This window comes from Hoplias malabaricus, chromosome 2, assembly GCF_029633855.1.
Source record: "Hoplias malabaricus isolate fHopMal1 chromosome 2, fHopMal1.hap1, whole genome shotgun sequence".
Taxonomy (NCBI): Eukaryota; Metazoa; Chordata; class Actinopteri; order Characiformes; family Erythrinidae; genus Hoplias; species Hoplias malabaricus.
Window position 1 is genome coordinate 81,946,197 of NC_089801.1, and position 15,621 is coordinate 81,961,817.

At 41.8% G+C, this 15,621-nt stretch overlaps 1 protein-coding gene and 1 pseudogene across 6 annotated transcripts in view; both read left to right on the top strand.

Annotated features, from left to right (window-relative positions):
• LOC136687333 (NACHT, LRR and PYD domains-containing protein 12-like) overlaps positions 1–15,621 on the top strand; it is a 52,179-nt gene that overhangs the window by 20,522 nt on the left and 16,036 nt on the right. For 5 of the 6 annotated variants that reach the window (XM_066661716.1, XM_066661715.1, XM_066661717.1 and 2 more), the window contains one exon: positions 14,708–14,881. The exons of the other annotated variant lie outside the window; for it this stretch is intronic. In XM_066661716.1, the coding sequence (XP_066517813.1) occupies positions 14,708–14,881 (174 nt within the window). The remainder of the gene's footprint in view (positions 1–14,707; positions 14,882–15,621) is intronic. 6 annotated transcript variants of the gene reach the window in all.
• Positions 1,958–10,588, top strand: LOC136687654 (protein NLRC3-like; annotated as a pseudogene).

Sequence of the window (15,621 nt, forward strand, 5' to 3'; positions counted from 1 at the left end):
TTTACAACCATTAACTGTTGCACAAAAAGATAGACGGGTGCTTCCTGTTTGACTGGCTGATAATATTTCTGTTTGAAAGTTGGTGTGTGATTGGCTGACGCTAGAAGTGATTGTCAGTGTCTCCTCCTCCTCATCACACCCACTTATTGTCTGGGCTTGAGTTACATTAATGTAAGGAACATAACGGATACAGGAAGAGGGAGTGAGGGGCAGCGGGTAAAAACAGAATGTAAAAATATCTTTGACCGCAGGAGCATTTACGGAAGGAGAGAGAGAGGCTGTTTAACGCGGTAAGATAAACAGTCTTTATTAACTGTGTAGACAGTTCATGTCGTGTATTAAAAGCTGAAACTCTCAAACCTGTGCGTGTTATCAGCGTTAAAATAGTCGTGTTCAGTGCTTAGCTCCTCTCTCGCAGTGACGGAGACGTCCTGCCGTATCACACACCACTGTCAGAAAATGTTCCCAGTATTTAAACTACAGACAGACAATTACGACACATTAAATCCGTGTCCGAAAATGTTCCCAGCATTAATAAATAATCTGTAAGACATTTCATTCATTCATTCATTATCTGTAACCGCCCATCCAATCCAGGGTCGCGGGGGGGTCCAGAGCCCACCTGGAATCATTGGGCGCAAGGCGGGGGATACACCCTGGAGGGGGCGCCAGTCCTTCACAGAGCAACACAGACACACACACACTCACACTCACACTCACGGACACTTTTGAGTCGCCAATCCACCTGCAACGTGTGTTTTTTTGGACTGTGGGAGGAAACCGGAGCACCCGGAGGAAACCCACGCGGACACGGGGAGAACACACCAACTCCTCACAGACAGTCACCCGGAGCGGGAATCGAACCCACAACCTCCAGGTCCCTGGAGCTGTGTGACTGCGACACTACCTGCTGCGCCACCGTGCCGCCCTGTAAGACATTTTGAAAGGCTAAATCCCTCTATCGGGCAGGAAAACCTAAAGAACACTGGAAAAGTAAAATTGAATCAAATCAAATCATTTTATATTCAATCAACATTGATCAAGGGCACGAATCAATCAACAGCTTAACATGAAAAAAGCTTAATGGGGCTTTATGTACTGAAACAACAACAGAGGAACTCTGTTGAAACCGCTGAAACAATGAACCCGTGATTCAAACCAGAAGTAATAGAAGTTTGCTGTTACTAGATCATTGTTTTAGTACATTAACCCACATTAAGCGTTTTAGACTCTCTCACATTAAAATCTTACAAAAAGCTGAATATTTTTAAGGCCACGGATGCAGGTTGTTGTCAGAATCATCGCCGGTATTAAGCGAAGACTTGATGCTGTTGGAATGGACTACAGAATGGTGCTCAGAGTGAGCTCAGGTTGAAGGAGCAAAACCAATTCCGTACCCCACTCCGTGTTTTGTGTACGTTTGGCTTGGATGTACGTCAGCTGCGCGGTAATCATAAACGCTGTAGTGATGGCCACTGCTTTTTCTCTAAATATTTGAGTATTTCTAAGTGCATTTTATCTGAGTGCTTTTGAGTCATGTTTGTGACACTGAGATTACTCTTGCACTTTTTTATTCTTTGGCTGATTATCTTCTGTATCATCTTCTGTAATATTGTGTAAATAAGCTCACTGCATATGTATATTTTAAATCTAGATTGTAAACTTAGGCCTTTGGTTAATCACTCACTTTCCGGTTACTCTCAGTTTCTTGCAGGGCAACCTTGCCCCTGCTTTACCGTGAACCTACTAACCCCCTTATCTTAACCCTTGTCTGTTTTTCTTTTTCCTGTCTCTCTCATGCTTTGAGATGTCCTGTTCCTGCTGCCTCGCCAAGCCGTGGGCACTTGGGTTCTGCTTCACCCAGCGAGGCACTGGGGGTCTGCTTCACCCAGAAAGCAACTTTAAGTGTTTCAGAATATCCCTATTGCAATACTCTGCACTCTCTCTCTCTCTTGCAATGGATGCCCTCTGTGATTCTCTCAGAGAAGGGACAACACAAAGCAGAGATTGCTCTCTGGGTGAAGCAGACCCCCGTGGCTCACTGGGGCAGACCCCCCGTGGCTTGACGAGGCAGACTTTTGCGGCTCCCTGCTGTGAGGAAAACTCTGCTATCACAGAGGCTTTGCCCAGCAACGGGGGTCACAGGAGAAGCAGGGAGGTTAGCCCACCACTAATCAGCATGTATCTGCACGTTGTGGAAAATGAAAAAGGAATCAGCAGTAGTTGGTGGGTCAGTGTACATTTTGGTCATTCTTTTTCACTTTAAGAAAATGTAAAAAAAATAAAACTCTAAACGGATGGTTATTAGATATTCATTTTATACTCCAAATCCATAGTGTCACACTGTGGCCCTGTCTTTCTCTGTGGCTGTTTTGCATTGTTGTTATATATATTTATGTAACTTGTTATTATATATATTACCAGCATTATTATTTTTTTATTAACACTTAATTGGCTTTGACTGGTGAGACTGATGTACATGTAGAAATACAGGTGGAATTTTACTGTACCAAATATAAATAAATTGATATCAAATTTGATGCTAAAATCATTCCACTGTCATTAAACAGAGGGACCCCATGGCTATCAACTGTATCATTTTGCCAAAAATGGTAAAATATACTTAAATATATAAAATAAACAATGTGTGTATTGTCTCATTAAAAAATGAAAAAATATTAATAATGACTTGTTCATTTTAGTCCAATATATTGTTGCATGTATTTAGTGATTTAGTAACAGAGACATCTGTGCTCAGACACGGGTTTCTGATTATCTGTCTGTTCTGAAGCAGATGTTGTGTTCTCCATAATAAAAAAATTTAATGTGTATACATGCATTTGGATTTGAAGAGTGGATGGATTGAGCGTCTATTTCCAAAGCACGGATATCCAGACCCCGGTGAGTCACTTCGAGCAAAACTCTCTTCTCCATAACAATGCAAAATAGCCACAGAGATGAATGTAGAAGATGGTTTCCTTCTTACCATGTGTACAATTACTTCAGAGTGTTGTTCTAACCGTTCTTACAAGAGCAAGCAATAAAAAAAAAAAGCAAAGTGAACTCTTTGTGTATATGACCTTTTGTCTGTCTTGATGACGTTGTTAATGTTCAATTTGAGAAAAATAAAAAGGCGGACAGTTTTTCTGTTATTATTTGCAAATTTAAGTTTGGTTAAAAAGAAAAAAAAAGAAATATTGTGTATTTTAATCATATGGATTTAGAGTATTAAATAAAATTCTAATTAGCATCCATTTTTTGTATCTGTTTTTAAAATTAAAAGAGAACAATACACAGTGTGGTGCTTTTTTGTTTAGATTTTCTATTTGTCAGTGAAAACACATACAACTTGAAAATGGAATGTTAAACAGTCACTTTGACTTTTATTTACACATTTTACATTTTCAAATTAGTTTTGCAGTGAAATGACAAAAAGCTTTTAAATTGTAATTTAAATTTTGTCAGTGCTGACACTTGCTTGAGTGAAAAATGAAATTGCAAATGAAGTTATTTATTTTAATTTTTAATTTTGTCACATTTGTTTACACGTCTGTTACTTGCATTTTCATTTTAATGTTTTCATTTCAGTTTTAATTTTGGCAGAGTTTACCCCCCATATTAGCATTTGTTGGAGAGCAAAAAGAGGTTAATGCATTGACGAGTGGTTGTAGTAATAAAGTGGTTAGGTTCGTGCATGAAGGGGGAAGTATCTGAGCACGTAGGTAGGATATAAATATTTGTAGATGGTGTGAAGTATGAGATTGAAAATTACTGGTTCACGTAGGTAGAAAACTGCAGGTCCCAGTGTGCACTGTGTTAACTACACTGAGGCCAAACATGGTGCTGTACCCTGAAAGTGAACAGATAGTTTGTTTAATGGAGTTAATGGTTCCATTTTAGGATGCAGTAGATGAAGCATTCGAAAGGAAGAAGCTGAAGTATGCGGCTGAGGTGAGGGAACGCAGGTGGCAGGCACATGTAAGACCGGTGGAAATAGGTGCCAGGGGATGTATAGCCAAGTCTGCCATATCCCTTCTTGTGCAGTTTAGCATCAGGGGCTGGGAACTACTGGCAGCTGTAAAGGAGTTATCAGTGGTTGTGGATAAGGAGAGCACAGCCTCATTTGGGATACACACTGTAGATTTTTATCTGGACAGTGACAATACTCGACACCATCACTAACTAATACTCAGGTGATACGCTCTCTGTTATGAGCAGGACATGAGAAACAGGTGTGTTTAGTACTCAGGTGAATGAGTGCTGATGTGTTCTCTGATTGTTTGAACTAGTCGTGTGGTTTTGCAGAGGATTTTGGGAATTGGAGTTGCCAAGTATTACATTCATTCATTCATTACCCGCTTATCCAGTTCAGGGTCGCGGTGGGTCCAGAGCCTACCTGGAATCATTGGGCGCAAGGCAGGAATACACCCTGGAGGGGGCGCCAGTCCTTCACAGGGCAACACAGACACACACACTCCTACGGACACTTTTTTTTTTTGAGTCGCCAATCCACCTACCAATGTGTATACCGATTTGATGTATAAATGACAGTTTTCCCCAGTACATTGAGGAAACTGGAGCACCCGGAGGAAACCCACATGGACACGGGGAACTCCTTGTGAACTCCTCACAGACAGTCACTCGGAGCGGGAATCGAACCCACAACCTCCAGGTCCCTGGAGCTGTGTGACTGCGACACTACCTGCTGCGCCACTGTGCTGCCCATATGTATTACAATGATATTTTATTTAGTGTCAAACTGATTTGATGTATAAATGATAGTTTTCCCCAGTACATTGAGAAATCACCATACAAAAACAACATTAAAATAAGTTGATATTCTTGACCAGCCACACGTTTCTTAGTTTCTTATGAACTTATGAAAAACTTTCATTAAGTTCCCTGTATTTATTAAGTTCCTTGTACTGTCTTTTTTATCTCTAGTGTTGGAAAATGGCAGACATCTCCGTAGTGCTCCTCAACAACCTTCTGGACCTGGAGGACAAAGACCTGGAATTATTTCAGTTTCATTTGAAAAATGGTGTGGATAATTTCCCCCGTATCCCACGGGCTGAGCTGGAGAAGGCAGACAGGCCCAAGACTGTGGAAAAAATGATAAATGCATATGGAATGAATAGCGCTGTACAGATCACACTGAATGTTCTGAAAAAAATAAACCAGAACCAACTCGCCGAGGAGTTGAAGACCAAAGTGAAACCTGGTACTGAATCTGAAATTATATCCACTGTTTAAACACACACTTTATTCATATTTATATAATTTCTCCATTCTCTTGCTCAGACGATGAATGAATAAATAGCAAAAATATGAGAATTAATATTAATAAACATGGTGTATTTGCTCAATAGCATGTTGTGTTTGGCTTCATAGTTGCCAATGACTAGTATGAAAGTACATTCTAATCAAAGTTGCTTAGAGATGTGGTGGGCAATGCAAAACCCTTTCATGTTCTGGGAGAGGACTGCACTTGTGTATTGAATCCTGAACTGGATCAAGATCTTCCAGAGTTAACAACTCTAAGTAATTATCTGATTTTCCTAAGTTTATATTCTGATTTTACCCTCCATGATGCATGAGAGAAGCATCACCTTATAATAGCATCACCTTTACCTTCCATTGTGCTCCACATAAGTTTTATAAGAATTAACCATTGTCTTACATTCAGACCCATATTTACTGGAATGGTTTGTGACCATGCAACCACAGGTTTCAAGAGAGAGTATCATTAGAAGACAATTAAGTGCATGCCCAATGAAACCTTTTATAAGGAAACTGTAGCACAGTTTCCCAAAAACATCTTAGTTTTAAGATCATATTAACAGGGAGAGAGTGTTCAGTGTGATGCTCACTCTACCACTTAAAATATATATTTTCTTCTAAGATGATTTTGGAAAGGAACCAGGTCAATGTTTACCACACATGGTTAGGAATAGCACATATTTATATTTTGTCAAAGCACTTAAGTGTTTGAGAGATAAACTGCATAAATTGTTACAAGTGAAAATATTAATAACTCATAAAATACATATGAAGCACTGTGCAAAATCTTTGTTAAAATACCTGCAAACTTTTCTAGAGGGGATTATACTTCTTACACTATAGGGAAGTCTTATGCAGGCTGATTTGTAAACAAGAGGTTCTTGAAGATAGTGTTATGTTTAAAGGCTCCTGAAATTGGATTTATTTCCTTCTTAGTTTTAAAATAATGTTAAACAGAAAACATTTCATTGCTGTGATGACCAGGATATTCAGTCCATTCAGATACTCAGTGGACTTTATTTTATTGCCAAATAACATTGTACACACACACACACACACCTGCCGATCATAACACTGCCACAAAACGGAACATGTTAAAATCACTACTCACAATGTTTCAGGAGGCAGCACAGCCTTTCAGACAGAAGGAATGTAAATCAGGCAACAGGCAGGGATCAATGAGATTGGATGAAACGCATTGGGCAGAGATTTTCAAATACCACCATTAACCAGTAATGGTGGCCGCGTCATTGGGACTGTGACTCCATTGGCTGCCGCAGTAAATGATAGACAGCTAACTCTGGCTGCTGATTGGCTAAATAAAATTGCTGACCAATGAGAAGCACATATACTGTTTGGGAGCCGTGTGGTATCTGCCCCTCCCTCCCTTCTTAACAGTTCAATCTCAAAAATACGAAACATCGCGTCCCGAAACAGTCCAATACGCAACACGGCTTTTAGTATCCAAATACAGGATGATTTTAACGTATTTTAATTGACAACCCTAGTCTACAGCGAAATTAGGTAAGTTCGGCTGGATTTTAATGTCGTTAACTTTAGGTCACCTTTAAAGGTGTTCCCCCACTCCTAGCTGTATGTGATATGAATCTGAATTCAGCGGCTTAGGCTGCATTTTGTTCAAACTTCCACATTAAATGTTGCGCAAATGCTCCATTTAAATTGGTCGTCACTTCCTAAAACAACAGTGCCATCTAGCGGTAGGTGGCTCGCCTGCTGGCCACATTTGTGGATCAGGCTGCATTTGTATTTGGAGCGGGTGAAATGCGACAGGAAAGTCTCAAAATCCAAAAACCCACGAGAGGAAATAAACAAATGCACCTCACGGAAAACACGAGAGTGATTAGATTTTACAAATACATTTTAAATTCGAGCATACGACTTTTCAAATATTTCAATGTAAATTAAACCAATGAATTTATTTTTGCATAAAAGTATGATATATCTATGAAAACCAAAAACATGTATTTATGAATGTAACTGTATTTGTACAAACTGAAGACTGTGAGACAGAGTGTGAACAGTGAAACATATTTAGGGGTCCAAGCACTTGCAAGTGCTGGAGCCCTATTGTTTTTGCTCGGTTTCCTCTTCTTCTCCTCCTTCTTCTTCTTCTTCTTCTTCTTTTTCTCTGATGAAATGCGACGGGCAGACCAAACCGTAGGTCCTACAGACTTGCTGTTTGGTCAACTTGTAGTAAACCCTCCCGCTACTCAGGCAAAAAGAATCATCCCGATCAGCCTGATGGTTATGGAGTCAAAAAAGGGTCAAAAATATTTTGAGTTTGTAAAAAAATACTCACAAATATAACTGACTTTTTAACTGCATTTGAGCAACTACATACACATAAAACACAATTTGTAACTGCGTTTGAGCAAGTACATACACGTAAAACTAAAAACCACAAATGTATTGGAATGATCAAATTTAAAACACCAACTACAATAATGATAATTTAAATTCACAAATGTGTAAAATATATTTGCATTTGTAAATCAAATCTCGTGAATGTGTGAATCAGTACCTTCTCAAACGACTTAAAATGTGCAAGAGCAAACCTTTTTAAGGCTCCAAATGTGACAGTGGCAGTGTTTGAATGAAGTGGAAAAAATCCACACATTCACATTCTCTGCTGCATGTGTGAATCTCTTTTTGCAGTTGTGTATTTAAGACCCTGTTTTGACGGCCAATTGATGGACCTCACCCGTCTGCAGACCAGATATTCACCCACTCATCCACTAACACTCCCTCTTACAATCCAGCTTCGCTGAGACACCAGAACACCAAGGATCACATTTAAAAGCACTACAACATCTATCCTATAGTGTGGCTCTTGTATCAAGAAATGTCAAATGCTAAGCTCTTGCTCTGCAAAGACTGCCTGCCTTCACCCTGGTCTTCAATGGTCAGGACACCCATACAGCAGTTATGACTCAGGTGTTGGAGTTTTAAATCCCTCAGCATCACTGCTGGAGTGAGAATAGTCCACAATCAAACACATCCAGCAAAAAGTGTCCATATGTGCTGTTTGGGGGCCCTGAACATTAGGGTGAGAAACCAGGGTGCAACTCCTTCTGTGACTTCTGTGCTCTAGAAGTGACTTCTGTGCTCTATGTGGTGTCTGTCATCCGCGACTCCTCCATCTCATGCAACATCTCCACAGAAATGCCAGAACAGCAATGACCACCTTACAAACACTACACAAACTTCCCCAAAGATCCCCTTCTATCTCAGGAAAGCTTATATGCTAGCACATTGTTCATCTACCAGCGAATACCAGCTTGGACCCCGGAAATTGCCGCTTGTTGTTATATTTGTGACTTGTGTTTAATTTGTGGATTAACATTTACGCATTTGTAAAGTATTTTGAGACTAATCTCTCTCTATACACTGCCAATAGAGCACAGTGGTCACAAATGATAAGTGTATGAAGTATGACTTGACAAGTATGACTTGAAGAGTGTATCAATTCATGCACTTTTCTTTTTACTCCGATGTACGCACTGCTCTAGAAACAAGGTCAGTCTGGACTCATCAAACTGCATGACCTTTGTCCAGTGCTCTAGGGTCCAATTTTAGGCTCCTAACAACTGAAGCCTTGTTTAACCTTTGACCTCTAACACTCACCTGATGTTTTCAAAAGAACACAGTCATTTTGATATAATCCTTGTAAGTTTTCTTCACAGCTTTGTGTATGCACAGCCTGAGGGTTTCTCTTGTCAGTTAAGATAGGGGTCTGGAAGAGAACATTTTAAAAATGTGCTTTAAGGTTTTCTTTTCTACTTTTCACTCATTCAGATGGAAAGAGACATGAAGAAGTTCATGATCAAAGTGGCACACCCTCGTCTGCTGCAGCTCCGACTGGAGACTCAGGTACAGCTCTGATTGCAGATGTATATATCATCACAGTAAATCATATACTCCAAAACATAGAGTTTGAATTTGAATCAAAACAAACATTTCAATTTCTGTTGTGTCTGTTTGCTCATTTATTTAACAGCAAAGAGTTAATGAAAACAATACAATATTTTTCTGTTGAATATGAGTCACGTTAAAATGTCTTTTTATCATATTTTGTTCTTTCTCATGTCATGAAACATATAACCATGTTTTGTTCTTACTTTCCATAGATATATCACAACGTACTGTCAAAGAAATAATGAAAATAAAGTTTAGGGAAACATTTGCTAAATTGTATGAGGGGACTTCAGAGGAAGGAAGTAATGTGCCACTAAGGGACATTTACACTGAACTCTATGTGATTGAAGGCTGCACTGGAGGAGTGAACACTGAACATGAAGTTAGACAGATAGAGACTTTTTATCCCAAACCCAATGAAACACCCATTACATTCAGTGAACTTTTCAAAGTGAAGTCTGATGTGTGTGGTACAAGAGTACTCACACTGGGAATCGCTGGAGTGGAAAAAACAGCCTCTGTACACAAGTTCAGAGATCTTGAATCACAAGTGTAAGATGGTTTTTATATTGGATGGACTGGATGAAAATCAACTTCATCTAGATTTTAAGGAGAAGAAAGAATCTAATGTAGCAGAGAAAACCACTCTCAATAAACTAATAACAAACCTCATCAAAACAGAGCTATTTCCATCTGCTCTCATCTGGATCACCTCTCGACCAGCAGCAGCCAATCAGATCCCACGTCAGTATTTTGATCACGTGACAGAAATACGTGGATTCAATGACCAACAGAAGGAGGAATACTTCAGGAAGAGAATCAGAGATCAAGATCAAGCCAGTAGGATAATCACACACATTAAACAAGCTAGAAGTCTTCACATCTTGTGTCACATACCAGTCTTCTGTAGGATCTCAGCCTCTGTGCTTCAGGACATGTTGAAGAATGAGGAAGACATACAGAATGCTCCCACAACTCTGACAGACATGTACATGCGTTTCCTGCTGTTTCACACAAAAGTGAGAAATACAGCACAGTGCAGAACAAGGACAGCACAGTTCCATCATCTGAGAGAGGTAAACTAGGAGCAGAGAGTGTACTGAAGCTTGGAAATTTAGCTTTTCTTCAGTTGCAGAAGGGACAGATCCTATTCTATGAGAAGGATCTGAAAGAATGTGACATTAATTATAACGAGGCTTTAGTGTACTCTGGAGTGTGTACACAAATCTTTAAGAAGGACAAGAAGGTCTTCAGCTTTGTGCATTTGAGTTTCCAAGAATTTCTTGCTGCTGTTTTTGTGTTCCTTACTTTCAGTCAAACATCCAACCCACTCCTTCAGACCACAGCAGAAAGAATAAAGAAATTGCAGTGAAAAAAGCCAGGAACTGTGAAAATGGATGTCACGCCTTCGTCTCGTCATGTCTGTTGTCCCCGGTTATCTGTCCAGGTCTAGTCGGTCGTGTTTCCTTGTCTGTCCGTCTGTCTCCACAGCCTCTCCCCGTCTCTTTTCCTTTGTCGTTGTTTTCGCTTTTTGTCCGTCTGTCACGCTTACCCTGTCTAGTTACCCGTGTTTAATTTAAACTTCTTTGCTCCGTTTGTTTTCGTTCTGTTTAAGTCTCGTTGTGTTGGTATAATCCTTTATTAAATATACTGTGTTTTAGCGAGTGCGTCCGCCTCCCTCAATCCGCCCCTTGTTCCTGACAGAATGTACGACCCTTACATGGACGCAGCTAGCACAGAAAATCCGTTTAACAGGGCTGTGGAATGGAGTAGCCGGCTCCGACAGATACATGCCACAGTGGCTCAGCGCCTTCGGGAGGAGTCGATTCATGAGTCGAGTGATTACTCCAGCGCGAGTCGACGGAGCCGACGGAAAAAGCGGGCTGGAGTCTCCCCCTCGCTGGAGGATTACCCCCTCAGGTCCGGGGAAATTTTTGGGGGGGCGTTAAGGGTAGGGGCTGTTAGCCTCACCTCCGTAGCTCTGAGGTCTGAGGCTAACAGGGGCGCACCTCGAGGGGATCTAATGGGTCGCACGTTCTCCTGTGTCCGTGACGGCGGCACCCGCCGCTCCTGTGTCCGTGACGGCGGCACCCGCCGCTCCTGTGTCCGTGACGGCGGCACCCGCCGCTCCTGTGTCCGTGACTGTGGCTACGGCCGCTCCTGTCCCCGTGACTGTGGCTACGGCCGCTCCTGTCCATGTCCGTAGGTCGGCCCGAAGGACTTCAGGGCCGATCCCCAGAACTGTGCCCAGGCTGGTTCCTCAGACTGCCCCACAGACATTAGCCAGTCCTGGGCACCCCCCTGTTATATTGGTTCCCTTGTCTGTCCCTGTCTTGGTTCCTGTCTCTGTCCTTGTCCCAGTACCCGTGTCAGCTTTTGTCTCTGTCCCAGTCCCTGTCACTGTGTTCGTGTCTGTCCCCCTGAATGTCTTGGTCCCTGTTTCCCTACCTAGTCCAGTCCAGTCTTCTGTGAGTCCTGTCCAGTCCCCTGTCTGCCCTGTCCAGTCTCTGTTTCAGACCCCTGTCCAGTCTCTGTTTCAGACCCCTGTCCAGTCTCATGTCCAGTCCCCTGTTAGTCCTGTCCAAGTCCCATTTCAACCCTCTGTCTTGTCTCATGTCCAGTCCCCTGTTAGTCCTGTCCAGTCCCCGTTCCAACCCTCTGTCCGGTTTCATGTTCAGTCCCCTGTTAGTCATGTCCAGTCTCCGTATCCGTCTAGTGTCATGTCACCTGTCCTGTCTTCTGTCCAGTCACATACCCCTGTCCAGTCTAATGTTCCTATCCTGTCCAGTGTCTCGTCACCAGTCTCTACTCCCGTCCATTCCCAGCACCCAGTCCTGTCATCAGTCCCGTCTCCATTCCAATCCCCTGTTCTGTCACCTGTCCATGTCCAGTCTTCTGTCCCCAAACGTGTCCAGTCTCCATATCCGTCCCACGTTCAGTCCCCTGTCTTGTCTCCAGTCCAGTCTCCCGTCAATTCCCATGTGTCCACTCCTGTCCTGTCCAGTCCGTTCTCGTCTCTTGTTGCCCCCCTTTGTCGGTCTCCTGTCATGTCCCATGTCCCGTCTCGTATATTCGGTCCTGTCGTGTCCCCAGCTCCTGTGTCTGTTCCCGTCCTGTCCTGAGTCCTGTCTCCCTTGGTTCCTTGTCTTGTCTTAGTCTGTCTTGTTTTCCGTGCCCTCTCCTGTGCCAACTCCTGGGGGGTTTAGGTGTACGCGCCCCGGGAGTTGCGCGTTCTTGGGGGGGGCATCTGTCACGCCTTCGTCTCGTCATGTCTGTTGTCCCCGGTCATGTGCTCTTTTTAGCACATGGCTATGTTTTGTTTATGTTCGAGTCTCCGCCTTTGTTCCGCCTCCTCGTCCGTGTCATGTGTTAACCCGTCCTCGTTATCTGTCCAGGTGTTTCTCATTTGTGTCTGTATTTAAGCCCTCTTGTGTCACGTCCTGTTTGTCGTACATTTCACCTTGGTTCAGTCGTGTTGGTCGTACATTTCACATTTATTCCTATGTCTAGTCGGTCGTGTTTCCTTGTCTGTCCGTCTGTCTCCACAGCCTCTCCCCGTCTCTTTTCCTTTGTCGTTGTTTTCGCTTTTTGTCCGTCTGTCACGCTTACCCTGTCTAGTTACCCGTGTTTAATTTAAACTTCTTTGCTCCGTTTGTTTTCGTTCTGTTTAAGTCTCGTTGTGTTGGTATAATCCTTTATTAAATATACTGTGTTTTAGCGAGTGCGTCCGCCTCCCTCAATCCGCCCCTCGTTCCTGACAATGGACACCTGGACCTTTTCCTCCGCTTTCTTTTTGGCCTCTCACCGGAATCCAACAAGGAACTTCTGATGAGTTTACAGCCAGAGCTGCAAATCAAGGAAGAGCATCTGAAAGACACTGTAGACTACATTAAGAGAAAAATAAAAAAAGGAAACATTCTCAGAGAAGACCATGAATCTCTTCCATTGTCTGAATGAACTGAAAGACAGATCTCTGACAAGTGAGATCCAGAAATACCTGAACTCAGGAAAACTCTCAACACAGAAACTCTCCTCCACACAGTGGTCAGCTCTGGTGTTTGTGATACTGATGTCAGAGGACACACAAGAGAAGTTTGAGCTGAAGAAATACATTCCATCAGATGAAGGATTGAGGAGACTACTGCCAGTGGTGAAGTACACTCAGCGAGCTTTGTATGTATCATTTTCATTAATGTGTAATTCATATTTTTCCAAGTCACACATACCAGGGTTATATATAAACTGTGGCCACTTTCTGGTGAGCTCGTTAATTTTTACAAATATTATACAATTAAGATATTTATAAAATTCTCAAAGCCTAAGTGAGCTGTGAGGTTTTTCTCTTTTTATTTTAACACATTTATGAGATTCAGGAATGGCAACAGATGTCACTGGTGAATGAACGGTAACATAATGTTAACTTATTTATAACCATGTTATAATGTTTTATCAAACTGGAAACAGTGAATATGCAAAGACAAGTTTGAGTGAGATTCCAGAGTGAAACTGAAGTTGATTACTGACTTTTAATGCATAATAATGTTACTTTAGGGCACTCATAATAAGTACTGTTACAGCTTGTTTTATTGGTCAGTTGTATGTCATTGTTTGCTTATTTGTAGTAAGTGAAGTCACCATTTACCTCTCCACTCTCACTTCATCCCATTGTCAAATAACTTGGATAACTAGACAGGCGTCTAACATAAAGAAAGACCTAGACAGAGAGACTTGGAAAGAATGACATGAGAGAGTGAAACAGACTAAAGACATAGAGATAAACAGACATAGAGATAAACAGACAAACCTTGACAGAGAGAGTAAACAGAAGCCTAGACATGGATAGTCAGGTACAGAGGAAACTTAACTAAGTAAAGACAAAAGCAGACATGAGACGAGAGATACAAAGACTGACTTCAAGGGAATGAGTAACAGACAAGACAGACAGACTGGAGATAGCAAAACGAAGATGGAATGTCTAACAAACAGGAAGTCACACAAAGGAACTTAAATATACAACAAAGACAAGGGACACCAGGAACAGATAATGAGGAGGCAGGATTACAAATGAGACACATATAGGGACACTGACAAGGAGGAGGAACAAAGGCGGGACTAGGGCGAAGACAGGAACCAATATAAACAGAACCATGTGCAAGAGCACATGGCTGGCAAAACAGACAAATGACAGGACCAGGGCGTGACAAGCTGTTCAGTTAAATGACAATCTATCACTGTTCACACCGATCATAATGTACCTCAGTGAGAGGAATGTAAGCAGAACCTCCCATTTTATTTATAACTACTTGGATTTCTTTTGTTCTCTGTGCTTAGTTTTGCTGATTTGTGTTTGTTTGTGTTTTTGTTACACTGACTGTCTTTGGGATGTTTACTATCTTCTGAATCCTAATGTCTCCCGTCCCAATGTTAGAAGCAATGAAACATAAAAACATTCCACAAAAAATTAAGTTTTCATGTAATTATTCTTTTTCAGACTGGCCACTTGTAAACTTAGTGAGAAATCTTGTGAATATCTGGGATCAGTTTTACAACAGTCCAACTCCCTCCTAAAAGAACTGGACCTCAGTAACAATGACCTGCAGGATTCAGGAGTGGAGAAGCTCTGTGAAGGACTGAAGAGTTCACACTGTAAACTGGAGACACTCAGGTAAACTCTTAGTGACGTTATGTGTCAGTGTTAATATTTAAAAGAACACAATGTAATATTTTACCTAAAGTTGTGATTTTCAACTGAACTGTGATAGGGAATATAAACATAGCAGAAAGTTGTGTTTGTGGATTATTTCTTTGCTGTAACAATGCTTGTTGGCAATAAATCTTACACCATTGGAAGCTGTTAATTTCCCTTTTAAATGGTGCCAAATTTGTAAGGAACATGCATTTATGAGCTGAGCAGTAGAGCTGAGTATGTGAAAAACTTGCCATTGACTCTTTTTATCAGGACTTGGGGGTGGACTAGGCAGTGGATTGTCTGACAAACAGTGGATTGCCTGACAAACATACACAGAGACAAAGGGACTTATATTCACAACACAGACAAAGAATACCTGGGACAGATGACGAGAGGGCAGGATTACAAAGGAGACACTGACGAGTAGGTGGAACTAAGGCGGGACAAGGGGGGAGACAGGAACAATAACAAACAGAGCTATGTGCAAGAGCACATGGCCGGGAAAACAGACATGACAGGACCAGGGCGTGACACCTTTGGTGTGTGGTGGACTGGATGACTGAAGTTTGAAGAAAGAAGACAGACTGGCAATTTAACAATATATTCATTTCACAAATAGGAGCCTCAGTGGCATTTGGAAGAATCACACAGAGCCACAACAGCCTCCACCTCCTACTAATGCTAGTTACCAGCCTGGTCACACACTGCTGTGGGAT